Source organism: Phalacrocorax carbo, chromosome 8, assembly GCF_963921805.1.
Source record: "Phalacrocorax carbo chromosome 8, bPhaCar2.1, whole genome shotgun sequence".
Classification (NCBI taxonomy): Eukaryota; Metazoa; Chordata; class Aves; order Suliformes; family Phalacrocoracidae; genus Phalacrocorax; species Phalacrocorax carbo.
In genome coordinates, this window is record NC_087520.1 from 8,109,291 (window position 1) to 8,123,152 (window position 13,862).

Below are 13,862 nucleotides of genomic sequence, written 5' to 3' on the forward strand. Positions count from 1 at the left end.
GACAGGCACTCCTGTGCACATAAAGCTCTTCTAAAAAACACTGGCTGGGGAGATCAGATTCATTTCTCACCATTTCTACAAGGGATACAGTATGCCCTTGTAGAAAAAAGAAAGGCTTAAAAGTGAAAATAGAGAAAATGTAACTTGTAAAGCCTTGGTGAGAGAGAAAAGGAAAGGAATATTTGGGAATATTGTTCAGAGTGAAAATCTTCCAGTGCAGAAAATATTCTCCTCCCAGAAAAGGCCTTTGTCTTGTCAGATTGGGAAATCTGACAGAAGACAGATGAAAAAAACAGAGCAAAAAGATCCAAGGCAAGGCACCCTGGAAGAAGTCTGAACTAGGTTATTGTAACATTGCCCAGAAGTCTCAGAAATAGAGCTCTAAATTGTGAGCACATGTAGATGACTAAAGAGGATCTTGGAAAAATGAAGAACTGGTAGCATATAATCCAAAATATATTAAATCTTTGGGGGGAAAAAAAGCTTTTTCATCAAGCAGACTTTGAAAAAGAGACTGAGGGAGAGCATATGAAATCTAGCAACACAGCAAAGGACGTTAGCACAATAGGCCACTGTTTAAAAAGAAGGATGGCTGCTGTTAAATTTGGGGCCACCTGAGGTTGAGGAAGTTCCTGAGTAATGAATCACCTGGGGCGCTCCAGTGAGTGCTTCTGACAAAATTTTATGCTTGTCACCTTGTGAGTTTTTCTCAGCAAAGCGAACAAATGTCGACAAAGTGAGAAAAATGTGAAGCGCCTTTTTACAGCAAAATTTTTTACTCAAAGGCATGACAAGAGCTGTTTTTTTCCTTGTAGCAAAAGTTGGCAAAACCACAGAAAAGGGATGACTTTGCCTTTCACCAGAGCTGCTGAGAAACCTGAAGTCACCACGTGGTTCTCAGCAAACCTCCAGCTAAACATTCATCCTTTACATCCTTTAACTTGGTCAGCCCTGAATTGGTCAGGCAGTTGGACTAGATGGTCATTGTAGGCTCCTTCCAACTGAAAATTAGCCTAGTCTAAACCACCCTGGTTTGCAACATGGAGAGGCACACTGTGCCTGTACTTAAGGGGGTGACTGTATTTCTTTGGATCTATCTGTTCTGCCTTTCAACCAGTTTAAAACACTCAATTTTTCTTAGGGTTCCACCTCATCCCTCTATTCTAACCCTTTCTTTAGAGTGGGGTTTTTTTTTAGCAACCCTCTGGAAGAGCTGAGTGTATTATCCTGCACTTTTAGGGATAAGCATCTAATCTCACTAGTCAGTTCTGACTGCTTAGGGGTGGTGGCTCCCTCAAGGGAAGGACATACCTCAGTTCTGCAGTTTTGCTCTGTAGGAGTGTTTTTAATCCATGGGTGGTACATGGGTCTTGCTGAAGTTGAGGGGAGCTGGTTGCCCCTGTCAGTCCATGATTGCTTGGCATCTAGTGCTTCTAACACCATACCTCTGTATCTGAGCAGGTGAGTTGTGTTGGTTGCATGTCAGCAGGCTGCATTTTGTGGGCACTGAGGACAACAGGAGGACACAATGTGCAGACTGCTATTGAGCCCATAGCTTACCCCCCTGCATACCTGGGCCCATTTGATGCTGCTTCTGCCTGCTGGGATTGAGTGTTTTAGGAAGGGAAAGCAAGCAAAGCAGCAGCTCAGGGGTAGATTCCACCTGGTGACCAATGCTTCAGGCCACCCACCCTGGTGGAATTCATAAATAATGTGATTCATCCTCTTCTCCCACAGATGGGAACTGAATTAGGGAGATGAAGTAAGCTACCCCGGATCCCATAAAGCAGCAGGGCTTCCCAAGGAACAAAAAAAGATCTCCTGGATGCTAGTCTGCTGGTTTGGCTGTTAGGTACCTCTTGCCTGTCAAAATGCTAAGCGAATGTCTTGAAAATGGCACGTAGCTGCTCCATGTAGTCATGCTTATACTTAGCACTGCAGCAATCCAAGCTCCAATGACTGGAGAACCACAAGTGGCATGATGCATTTCTGACTAAGCAGGAAAACTCATTTTAGAAAGAGGTTTTTCCCATTAAAGGGAAATTGAAGAAAAAAGGACCAACATATTCTGCAAAATAAGAAGTGAAACAGTAGGAGAGGGACCATAGACTGCTGTTGAAGGCCAGTAACTTAGCCAGAAAGAAACAGTAAATAAGCTATGACTTATAATTAAAACCTCACAGATATACATCCTCCCATTGAATCTGAGAGATTCTGCATATTTGCAGACAATATGATCAGTCATCGCAATATTTACACATCAAGTGACCCTAAGGCTGCTTCATAAAAGGACTTCTGGGATTCTGCAATCCATATTGCCTCCTTCCAGCATGTTGGTTTTGGGAGTTGAATGAGCTGGCATGGTTTGCCCAAAAAAAGGAGAAAGAAGAGATCTCCAGTCATATACAAAAGCTAGGCATTCAAATTTTTTCCTTTTTTTTTTTTTTTTTGAAACAAAATTTGAAAAAAGAAAAGCGGGAGAGAGAGCATGGGACTCCCAGTACCTGTGCACCCTCAGCTTTCTTACCCTGTCTCACCGTTACCCACAAGGGAATAAAATATGCAGCTGTTACCTCTGTAGAAAAGTTGTGAGGGGAGCTGAAGAAGGAATTTGTGCCACTGGGAGAGGTAAATGAGAATGTAAATAGAAAACATCCTTACTTCTGTGTTTGTAAGGGCTCTCTTGACACTCCGTGTTAAAGCCCAGCACTGCAGTCAGGGCTCCAGACTCTTGTACCAGGAGGTAGGATTCAATAATAAGTAAATGCAAACTAATAATGGCAAGAAAATTAATAATACAGCATGGACAAAGAAACATGCATTATAAGCACTCCAATTTCACAACAAATAGTTGGTAGCTCATTCAAAACCATCCATGGCATAGCAGAGCAAAAGGGGATAAGAGCTTTGCAGCATGTGTATGATGAATGTACCCAGAGCTGTTCCCAGCTCCACAACCCCATGTTAAGTTTGTTCCTTTAGCTATGACTATTTTCAAGCAAATCTGGGGCTCATGTAAGGGTCAGAGATAAGATGGTGAGACCAATCATACCAGATGGTCTGTGACGCGCAGAAAAAGCAAAGCTCATTTACATTGACAGAGTTTAATGGTGAAAATTTTGTTTAAAATAAGAGCAAAACTGGAGCAAAATGTTTGCAACTAATCCACTACCAAGTTAACCCTCAGACAGACCCATGAAAACGTCTAAAGTCAGTATCAGACTAGCAGAGTAGTGTCAGAGATCAGAGGATCTGTGTGGGTAGAAAACCAAAAGTGGATTTGACCCACAATCAGTAGAACAAGCATATAAGAGCATTTCTTTCAACAGTTTTGCATAAATTCATTCAGTGACAAATATGTCAGTTGACTAAGTGAGCCTTTATTAGAATTGAATTTAACAGCAAATCTGGGAAATCCTCCCAAAGCAACTATGGCTTTAGAATCGCAGATTTGTGCTTCTAATTAAAAACTGTCAGTTTAGGTGTAATTCTCCATAGGAAATGGATTTGGGGGGTGGGAAGGGAGAAATGGGAGAGAACAGAGCTGCTTCTTGAACATTTTTCCAATGAGGTTTACTTTGTATATTTTCTCATGATCTGGTTAATGTTTTTTGCAAAAAAAATGTATGATACTCTTCAAATAAGATGGCAAAGCAGATACAAACTCCTGTCGGCTTTCCCTATCTTCTGTACAGGATAAGATCAAAGAGCAAATTGTTTGATCAAGGATTGCATTTTGTTTTAAGAAATAAGAGATTATAGCTGCATGATTTCCTTTTTTCTGTGAAGCATCCATCAGTGCTAAAGCTAGAACACAAAAAAAACATCACTTCATGGGAACAAAGGGAACTTAAAATTCTTTTCTGTTTTCTGCTGACAAAATGCAATTGCTTTTGCAAGGAAAGGTAAAGAAAAAAGTCATCTAAGTGAGAAAATCAAAATTATTAATTTCAGCTTGGTCTTAATTTCAGCATTAATTTCAGCATTTTTTACTTTGGACAGATATAAAATAACACATTCCAGAATTATCTTTTAAATTATACATGTGGTAGGTAAGGGTTTAGTGTTTTATAAAAGGTGAAAGAAAATTATTTATAATGAGAAAGCAGAAACAAAGTTGTTTACTCTGTTAAAATTATACCTTTTAGCCTTTCAGAAATGAAACATTAAATAATAGAAAAATGCAAAGCTTGGATCGGCCCAAACCATCGTTTGCAGAACACTATTTTTAAAGGACACTTGTGACCTTTATCTTCTCATTCCAATTGAGAGTATTAAGGTTTCATTTATAATTTCAGAATTTTCCACAGCACTGGAATTCTCACTCCTAGCCAGCTCTAATTTTAGGTAGATTGTGCAGCACGGATAACGAGGGCAGAGTATTTACTACTCGTTCCTCAAGGGTAATGACAGAAAGGAATGCCCTGTCTTGCTACTGCTCTGTGGGGGGCAGGCGGGACCCCCAGTCAAGGAGAGGATGGGGCAGGTGATTTTAGCCAGCACAGGCAGAGCTGGAAGAAGAAATGAAGAGTTCTTAATTGGGATTCTGTAAGAAAGAGGAGTGTAGGTGCAGAAGGAACAGTATAGGTTGAGAAACATACATTCTAGTCTATCTAGCTATTTCACCCCTTTCCACTTGCAAGAACTAACCATTCATTAAAGCCTCTTTCACTGTTAACCTTGCTTATTTAATCCCTTTTTTTTTTAGATCCTGCTATTTGCAAGTATTACTATGGTAATGAATGTGAATAAATACAGTGGTCAAATAGACAAGTCCAAACATCCAAACCTTAGCATATCTTTAAAATACTAACCACTGTGCTCCACCTCACCTTAGCTCTGCAGAGAGCTAGTCACTAACTCGTTTCCACACAGCAGAGAGCTGATTGCCCTCATGTTATGCTTGAACGGGTATGGGGACATGTAAATTCTCAGTGCAAGAGGATTTAAACCCCATACTGCCCATTAGTGAAGAGAAATGAACTTTGCTAGGGCTCAAGCTGCAGAACATTTGTTAGCCAAGTGAAAGGTCATTTTCTGTTATCTACTGTGGAGTGAGAATTTAAAAACCTTAATGTGACTTAAAAGTACAAGTTATATCTACTCCTCCATGACTGCTTTTACTAGAGCGTAAACATAGCTCTAAGTCCCACTGGCTTTTGACCAGGCTTTTAACTCCCAAGTATAGAAGTCACTTCTAGAAATGGGACATTATCCCCTCAATTACAACGGCACTTTTGCAAATGTGTCCCGTGATGGCAGCACTGCTGCTCTCCTGCTTGGTCTACAGAAGTAACAGAAAAAGATCGTAATGGATATTGTCTTTCCAACCACTTGCTTCTGGTAAGCAGTAACAGGCATTGGCTCAAAATCTAAATAAGCAATATGATTATCCACAGGAACCCAACTTGTACTGTTTAATCTGTGTTTGCTCTATTGAGCTGTACGGATGTCACATGGGATCGCATCTGCTTGTGTGGTTTCATCATGACTATTATTATATTTTTTATTGTATTGCACTAGCCTGCAAGAGCCTTCATCACTGGCCAGTACTCTCTTGTGTCAGATGCTGCACAACAGGACGATGCCCTGTAGAGCCCGTATGCTGTGTGTTTACAGCAGTTTAGATTCACAGCTTCTAGCCCCAAGTCAATCTAGCAATGAGGGCAAACATTGCCCATTAGCAACGTCTGCAACAAAACATCACACACGTGAAGCCGTAGCCATGCTAGCAGTCATAGAAAGCTGTTTATCTACTTTTCTTTCCTCCACTGTTTATGACAGCGAGCACTCACCTCCTCACAGCATCTCATGTGATGAGGAGAAATGGCCAGCACCAGCAGCAGACACAGCCGAGATGACATTGGTGCATGATACAGATGTGCATCCTGTCCCACCTGGCTCCCATGGGAAAAAGGCTACAGCCCCCTCTCCTTCTTTCACAGCCCTCCTTGTTACCGCCCAGTCTCAATACCCCATAGTTACTTTTTCATGCTGTCAGTGCCAGGTGCGGAGCCAGGAAGCATAAGCCATCTGCAGCTGACAGCAGGCAGCCCCCGTGGGATAAGGCAGTAATGAATATCACCAGGATGTCGAGGGTCTAGAGGCAGGAATCCGGCTGACTGCCGCTGAAGGGGTTGAAACAAGTTGCAGAAATATCCCAGCTTCGTCAAGAAAGGAAGGCTGTATAATTTGCAGCTGGAGATGAATGTGATTATTTGCCATGCAAATGGATTTTGCCAGCTCAAAGTGGCCTTCATCAGCAGAGATTGTTGCATTTGACATTATCCAGTTACTTTTGTTTAATGCCTCTGTGGTTTTTCTGAGCGTTTCCTTCCCTGAGCCCGCATCATCCGGACTAATTAAAGGCAGGTATTTTTTTCCCTCTTCCCATCAATGTGAAGACATGTGAGCTGAATCCATAGCTCATCTCTCCCCAATCCCTATCCAAATATGAAACAAAAGGTAAAGTCATTTGCGCTGACAGTCCTGCAGGCTGAGGATTCTCTGCAGATGGGAAGCATGATGGTCACATTTATCTCACCTAACTTTAGCTACTTAAAAATTAGCTGTTTATTCCAACCTAGTCATCCCAGTTCCTTCAAAATTCAATAGAGAGGAGGTTTGCAGAGGAACCTCCTCCCAACGTGAGATAGATGGGGTGAATCATCCCTGGAAGTCCCTGTTCATCTCCAGAGCTTGTTTGGTAAGTATGTCTCTCTCAGAGAATTAAAGATAGCGTAGAAGAACAGTGCCTATCTGCCTGTCTTTCCCACAGCATCCAGCACTCCCACAACAAACCTCTGATCTGGCTGGCAGTGGTGGGGAGGCATAAAAAGAAAGTAATCTGGGAAGAAGAACAGTCGATCTGCTTAGCCATGTTGCTGCAGTAGCCAACGAAAGAGGAGGCTTATGTGAGATACTGCAGGGCACGGTAACCAGCATATAGCTTATGGCTGGAAACTATGCCTGAAAAATCTTTTTTGTTATACCTTTCTTGCTTTTTAAGATGTGGATGATTAAGAAAAGAATTAGTGAACTCCCTACATTATCACCTTGGAGATGGGTCCTATAGACTTCCCTGAAAGACCTTGAAAGGAGGAGCCTTCAAAGTCATTCATGGAGCTTGGGTTTGTGGTGAGATGGACTTTGCTGCCCAGTTTCAGAAAAGCCTACGGAAGAAGAAACCAGAAGGGAGGGCAGAGGCTTTGTTCCGAAATGAGGCCCCTGTGCAGAGGAAAGCCCAACCCGTCTCTAACTGTAGAAACTGAAAGTCACATCTGTAAAATGCACCGCTTGTCCTTTCTGTCACTGCAATCACTTGCAGTCTTGTTTCCTGCAGTTTCTGTCAGCCATGGGTAAAAGCTGCTGTGATCATCCTCCAGGAGTGCAGGGCTGACGGTGCATGTGGTGGGATGGGTCTTATTTCCACATATTAAAATGTGTCCTTTCTGCTCTGCCCCATGTGCTGCGCGTGTGGGAGCTCAGTCGCTGTGCCTGCTTTCTGCTGGGAAGCGATCCCAAAGAGTTTTGACTAAAGAGATTTCAGGGTAGGTTGATCTAAACAGGGAGACGGTGTGATGTCTCCAGGAGCAGCTCCCCGCAAATCAACAGTGTTTAAAACCAGACTGGACAAACTGGGTGTAACCTAGATAAGCGTGCAGCTGGTGTGCTATGTGGGTTTAGTCTCTTTCCAGCTCTAATTTTGGTGTTAGCAGGGTGTGTTTTTTCCCTCAGTGGAGCGATGGAGCATGCAGGTTGGTTTGTCAAGTCACGTTAAACCACAGCAGCTGGACCCAAGGCTTCACGCAGACCCGGACATGGCATGGCACGCACTATCATGAGCTGGTCCTGTGCCCCTAGCTGGACTGGGATCTCTCTGTTACCAACTGATAAACCATACTTCTGTGGAGTGGCCCAGGTCAGCACAAAAGCAATGCTGAGGCATGGTCCCTCACAGAGAAATAAATGGTGTTTCTCAGGGACAGGTCCTCCGTAGGCAGCCTGTCTGGCTTTATAAAATAGCATTGTAAGTTGTCTGGGACAGTGCTCTGCATCTAGAGAAGGAGCATATAAATAATTTAGACAGAATGCATGAATACTGACATCAATCTAAAATTATCTTCCACTCTTAAAAATTATCTGAAAAGATTTTAATAGAAATTAATGCCTGCTTGACTTATTTGCCTCTATATCTATCCAATGGTTACAGATAATTGGCTATTTTATTGCAGCGAGTGCAAAATACATAGATTTTAAGGCATTATTATGAACATCTTGCCTAACCATCTGCTGAATACAAAACAGAGAATGTCAGTAGGCAAATTATTCATTAAAGCCATAGCTCCTCTCTGAGCTTCAATAAGTCTTAGAGAAAACCACAGAGTTTTGATTTTTAAACTTCAGGTGATGGGGGAGCTGACCTAGTGACTCCAGCTGGTCTGCATGTCTGGCCTGGCTCCATGCTGGTGCTCCTTCCCACTGCGGGTACATGCCACAACACACACCTCACCAGAGCTGCTGTTTGGGTGGGAATTGCCCTGACCAGATACACCTTCCTCATAGCTGTCTCCATGCCTTATTATTAATATTATTATATATTCTGAAAGAAATTGAAAATCAAAGAAATTCAATCAGTTTTTTGCTGATTTTTTTCTACTGTGAATTTTTTATCCCTCCTCTAACTACACTGACACCTTGAAAAGTATATTGAGAACTGAGACAGACCTTTGGCATCCCTGTAAGTAGCCAGAGAACGTGACTTTGAGTAAATGCCCAGGTAAATGATGGGCCTGCAAGAGCGAGCTGTACCTTTTGGACCTAGGCACCCGTCCTGTCTGACTCTCCTCTTTGTGTCCAGGTCTCTCTCCGGCCGCATAGTTGGTGGCGTCTGGTGGTTCTTCACCTTGATCATCATATCCTCCTACACAGCTAACCTGGCTGCCTTCCTCACGGTGGAAAGGATGGTTTCTCCCATTGAGAGTGCAGAGGATTTGGCCAAGCAGACAGAAATCGCCTATGGGACCCTGGAAGCTGGCTCCACTAAAGAATTTTTCAGGGTAAAAAGGAAATGTTAATGCAAATGTTTTGATTAGCCCCTTGTTTGACAAGTCCTCCAGGCCCAACTTCTCTCATCCTCAGCACAGGTTTGCTTTTTTTCTCTTGCTTCCCCTTACTGTGTTAGGACCTTGTCCTTAGGAGCTTGTCCTTCAAACAGCAAAAATCCAGTTTTCCCTGTGCTGCTCAGAAGCCTGGCTGTGTCTCCAGTACATGTGATATTCTGCAACTATAAACACAAATACGGAATATCCGTGTGCTTCCCCACATTACTGAGGAGCTACTCTGAGCAGTTCCAAAAGAAACGATCTCCTGATTTCCAGGTTGGTTTGATCTGCAAAACCACTTGCCATACACAAATACGTGGCAGAAATCAGGGACCGATGTGGGCCTTGATGCAGAAATGGCAGACGGCTCATTAACATCCCGTTACTCCTTTTAATTTCCTTGGCCCATCCGGTATATGGGTATGCGTTCAGTCCAAGCTGGAAACCTCAGCTGGCACCCAAACCTCTGTTAATACTTCTGTTGGGTTTCTGCTGTCCTACACAGCGATCCAAAATAGCAGTGTTTGAGAAGATGTGGACATACATGAAGTCAGCCGAACCCTCCGTTTTTGTGAGGACAACGGAAGAGGGGATGATCCGCGTGAGGAAGTCAAAAGGGAAGTATGCCTATCTCTTGGAGTCCACGATGAATGAGTACATCGAGCAGCGGAAGCCCTGTGACACCATGAAGGTGGGAGGTAACTTGGACTCCAAAGGCTATGGCATTGCAACGCCAAAGGGGTCTGCACTGAGGTAAGTAGCTTGCATTTGCTTTCTTTTGCCAAACCACCCAGCAAATCAATGTACGCACATAGTTCAATCTCCATTGCCATGTTAATCACAAAAGCTTGGGGCATGGAGGTGGGGGAGGTGGAGTGAAAGAGATGTGAAAATGCAGTGTGATGTGCAGGGAAGTAAAATGGCCAGCTCCCATTGAGCAGCAATGGGAGCATCTAATTATTCAAGCCCTGCTTTTGGAAACTGGATCCTGTCTGATCCACTTGCTATGAATGTGTCTGCTGTATTAGGTGGTGGCGGGGGGGCTGCTGTGGTGTAACCATTGGTTTCACAGAGCATTATCCAGAAGGGACGCTCATCCTGTGCCATGTGAACTGCACAGCTTTGCAGAGTATGGTATTACCCTGGCTTGGATCCATGCTTGCAGAGGGAGTTCTCCTGGGGAAAGCGTTTTGGTGTTTCCTAAACTGAAATGCTATTTCAGAGAGGTGGGAAGCCAGTTTTGAAAAAGCCCTGCAAAAGGTGTGCATTTTTATTCACTGAGTCAATTCAGATCCTGGCAAGTGCCAAATTTATGGGAATGCCAAAGGGGCACAAACCCTGCCTTTCTGAGCCCAGACCTGCAGCTGTCACCTGCCTTTGCCTAGTGTCATATGAAATATCTTCAGAGGCCTTCCTTTTAGAAGGAGAACCCTTAATAAATACTGACCTCGATCTGAGTTAGTAGCAGAGCTTGGGCCCCTGCACGCAGCCATACTCCTGGACATGAGCCGGCCCCCTGCAAAGAACATCACACAAACTGACCTGCTCAGAGCAGCATTACCACAACCTGCAAACTGGGATGGTGACGAGAGTCACACCAGAGGTGTGGTCCCTTTTGGCAGCAGCCATGCAAGTTCCTCATGTTATGATCTTGAGGAATATGAGTCGTAAGGTTTCAATGGGACCAAGTCCTCAGAAGCCATAGCTTTAAGAAATCTGATGAATTGTCCAATTCATTCAGTTATTTTTTAAACATATTTTGATTAAAATATTTTTACAAATTTGTGGCCTTATACTTGCTTGCTAACATAACCCAGTGCAGAGACATTTAATCCATGGCCTCTGGTTTACTAGAAACCAGCTGAGCATTTGCTGATGCGTTTGTCAAGTCACACAGCTCCTGAGCCAAAGGCAGCCCAAAGAATCGAAGATGTATCAACGGGTGGTGGATGAGGCCCAAGGATTTTGATTACTACATCTATTAAGTCAGTTCAAATTGGATTCAGCACTTCCAGAATCAGCAATTGCTGGAGGTATCTTTAGAGAAGCTCATGAATGCAGTGCAGGGTCCAGAAGGCAATTCTTGAACCCAATGTGGTTCAGGCTCTGAAATGGCTTGGGGTCCTCCAAATGAAGGTGGATATATCCTCACATCTTTGAGATGCTTTCTCTTGCACTCTCCCCAGTGTTTGTTTTCTGTCTTGCAAATATGGAAATTAGGATACAGGGCTGAATCTATTTAATTATTTATTTAAACATCAATCTTGTATCCTAGTTTTGATATTACAAAAACAAACAAACAGGAACATCCTACCTGTCTTGTAATTGTTGGCATGTGAAGGAGCCATTTATCATACTTCTAGGAAAAATAAACAACGAAAGAGAAAATTGCATCAATCATTTTAATTTTGCAGCTCCAAATCTCCCTCTGCTAGGCATGATTCAAAAAATTCCTAACATTTCTTTGTTTCCTCTTTTTTATCCCGGCTGCATGTAGAACAAATTTCTTATGGGCCTAATGGCAAAGGAGGAATGCTTGATTTTCCATCCAATGGTGTTTCTTTGGAACAGTTGCTGTCAGTTTTTGTCCCATTATGTTTGTTTGTTCATGTTGTTTTAATTGTTTTAATCTTAGCAGTTCCCTACAGTCATCATGTCGTGTCTGTTTTCCCCTTGGGGTCCTGCATGTGAGAGGTTGCCCTGAGCAAGGTGACATTCATGAGGCATCTGTATAGCATGGTCAGCCTGTCTCTTATTCAGGCTTCATCTTCACTCACTTTAATACACAGACTAAAAGCTCTGAGCCAGGTTTGGAGGTACATGTGAGCCAGGCCTGTCTTAGACCAAGTGTGTTTCAGAAGCTGGGCTGCATTTGGATTTTTCCTGTAACCTGTCCCTTTTGTAGCTAGACTGGGTTTCCTGCATTTAGGATAGCTGACTAGGAGAGAGATGCTAAATGAGAGTTCACCATTGTTTTTCTTGCTTCTACATGGGAACGCAATTCCAGGATATTGCCACAGATGAATGAAAACAAGATTGAAAATCCAGAAATAATGCTACATCATTGTAGCAGGTGCAAACGTCCCTCCCAGGCCATCACATAGCTCTCTTGGGCTGCTAAAAGAGCTTGCTTCTTCCTCCTAGGTGAATCTGGCTTTGAATAACTTTTGGTCTCTAGACGTTAAAATTCCGTTGCATTGAGGCACAGCTGAGAAGGGCAATGATGGGAGGGCAAAAATTACACCTTTCAACACCAGCTAGTTCAAGGTGTGATCCTGTCTGATATGATGTAGTCATGCAGCTGCAAAACCCATCCATTTTCCTGGCAGGAGCAATTCTCCACTGTTGAACAAGTGATTAAAAGAGGACAAAAAGCCAAATTATCCAAAACAGAAGAAGGAAAACACAAGAAATACCATGTGAGTCTGCACTCAAGGAATAGGGACATTTTTGAGGTGGACATCTGAGAGGGCAAGTTCTTCAGAGCAGCCAGCCTGACAAGAAAGTTCCCTACAATACAAGTCGGTTTTCCTAGGGTCTGTGAATAAACAGGAAATGTTCCCTGTTAAAAAACTACCTCATTTCAGGACCCCGGACCTCTCATGCTTTCATCAAAATACCCTCAAGATGAAGTACAATTTGTTCTGTTTTTTCCCCATGAGTTGAAGAGAGAGACAATTAACTGAAATGAAGCTTCCTAGGAAAGACAACACATAACGCTTAGCGCACAGCCCCAAAAATCATACGGCTGGTATTGTGCTCAGGAAAACTGCAATGCATTTTCTTTGTTAACACCTTGTGCCCACGTAGAAGCTGAAATGTATTTTGGCTCATTAGTTAACTAATCTTTTGCAAATGGTTCAGACATTAGAGTGCTAATTAACCTGCATTCTGTTTTAGAAGGCAGAAATAATTACGATTTACTTAGTGTCAAATTCTTTCTGGAGCTACACTCACATGCTTCCACTGGCTTTAAAGGCAACCAAAGTTAGACTCTGCTACTGTAAAAAAGGGAAAATATTCACCCATCTTCAAATCTACACCTTTGCCTTCTCTTGGACTGGTAGCAAGCATGACTGCATCTGGATTTTGCTTTCTGAAGGCTGGATTCTGCCTGAAGGAGGCTGCCAGTCCTTGTGAAGGCTTCAGTGCTTGGATGGGATCCCAACAGGCAGAGCAGTTGTGGGCTTGTGGAGGTCAGCACATCCTTCTTGCTCACAGCCAGGGCTTTTTAGAATTGCAATGTAAGAAAACAGCCCCCTTCATGAGGATTTAAAGTGTGGTACACAGTGCTACATGCACAAGTTCTCTGAGATGGGAGCTGCAAGGTCCTTGGCCTTTGTCAAGATCTGTTTTACTGATATTCAAGGTCTAGGGGTGGACAGTTCAGCCCTCCATCTCTTCCATGCTTTTTAAAGCCCTCCCACGTTTGTGTCTCACTGTGCTTAGCTTTTTTGCTCTTTTTCATGCAATGTCTACACCAGCATTGCACCTGATACCCAGCATCCAGAAACAAACTGTGCCCATGTGCAGAGCCTGTAAAACTCACTGCTGAACATCCTGAGTCAAGCTGTTCCCTCAGATGTTTACCACTGAAAACAGAGAGAAGTGTGTGAACAAGTCTGAAGGCAGACTGTGGCACAGTTTGGGTTTTGCAGGTGATCCTAAATCCAGATCACTGGTCTTCTTTCTAAATGGTAGAGTCTGCTCAGCATCCAGACTCATGCAATGTTTTCCATGGCTGGGGAGATGTATCTA

General features: G+C 43.1%; 1 protein-coding gene across 2 annotated transcripts in view; it reads left to right on the forward strand.

Moving 5' to 3' along the window:
* GRIA1 (glutamate ionotropic receptor AMPA type subunit 1) overlaps positions 1-13,862 on the forward strand; it is a 139,412-nt gene that overhangs the window by 104,680 nt on the left and 20,870 nt on the right. For both annotated transcript variants that reach the window (XM_064458513.1, XM_064458512.1), the window contains exons 12-13: positions 8,861-9,059; positions 9,610-9,857. In XM_064458513.1, the coding sequence (XP_064314583.1) occupies positions 8,861-9,059; positions 9,610-9,857 (447 nt within the window). The remainder of the gene's footprint in view (positions 1-8,860; positions 9,060-9,609; positions 9,858-13,862) is intronic.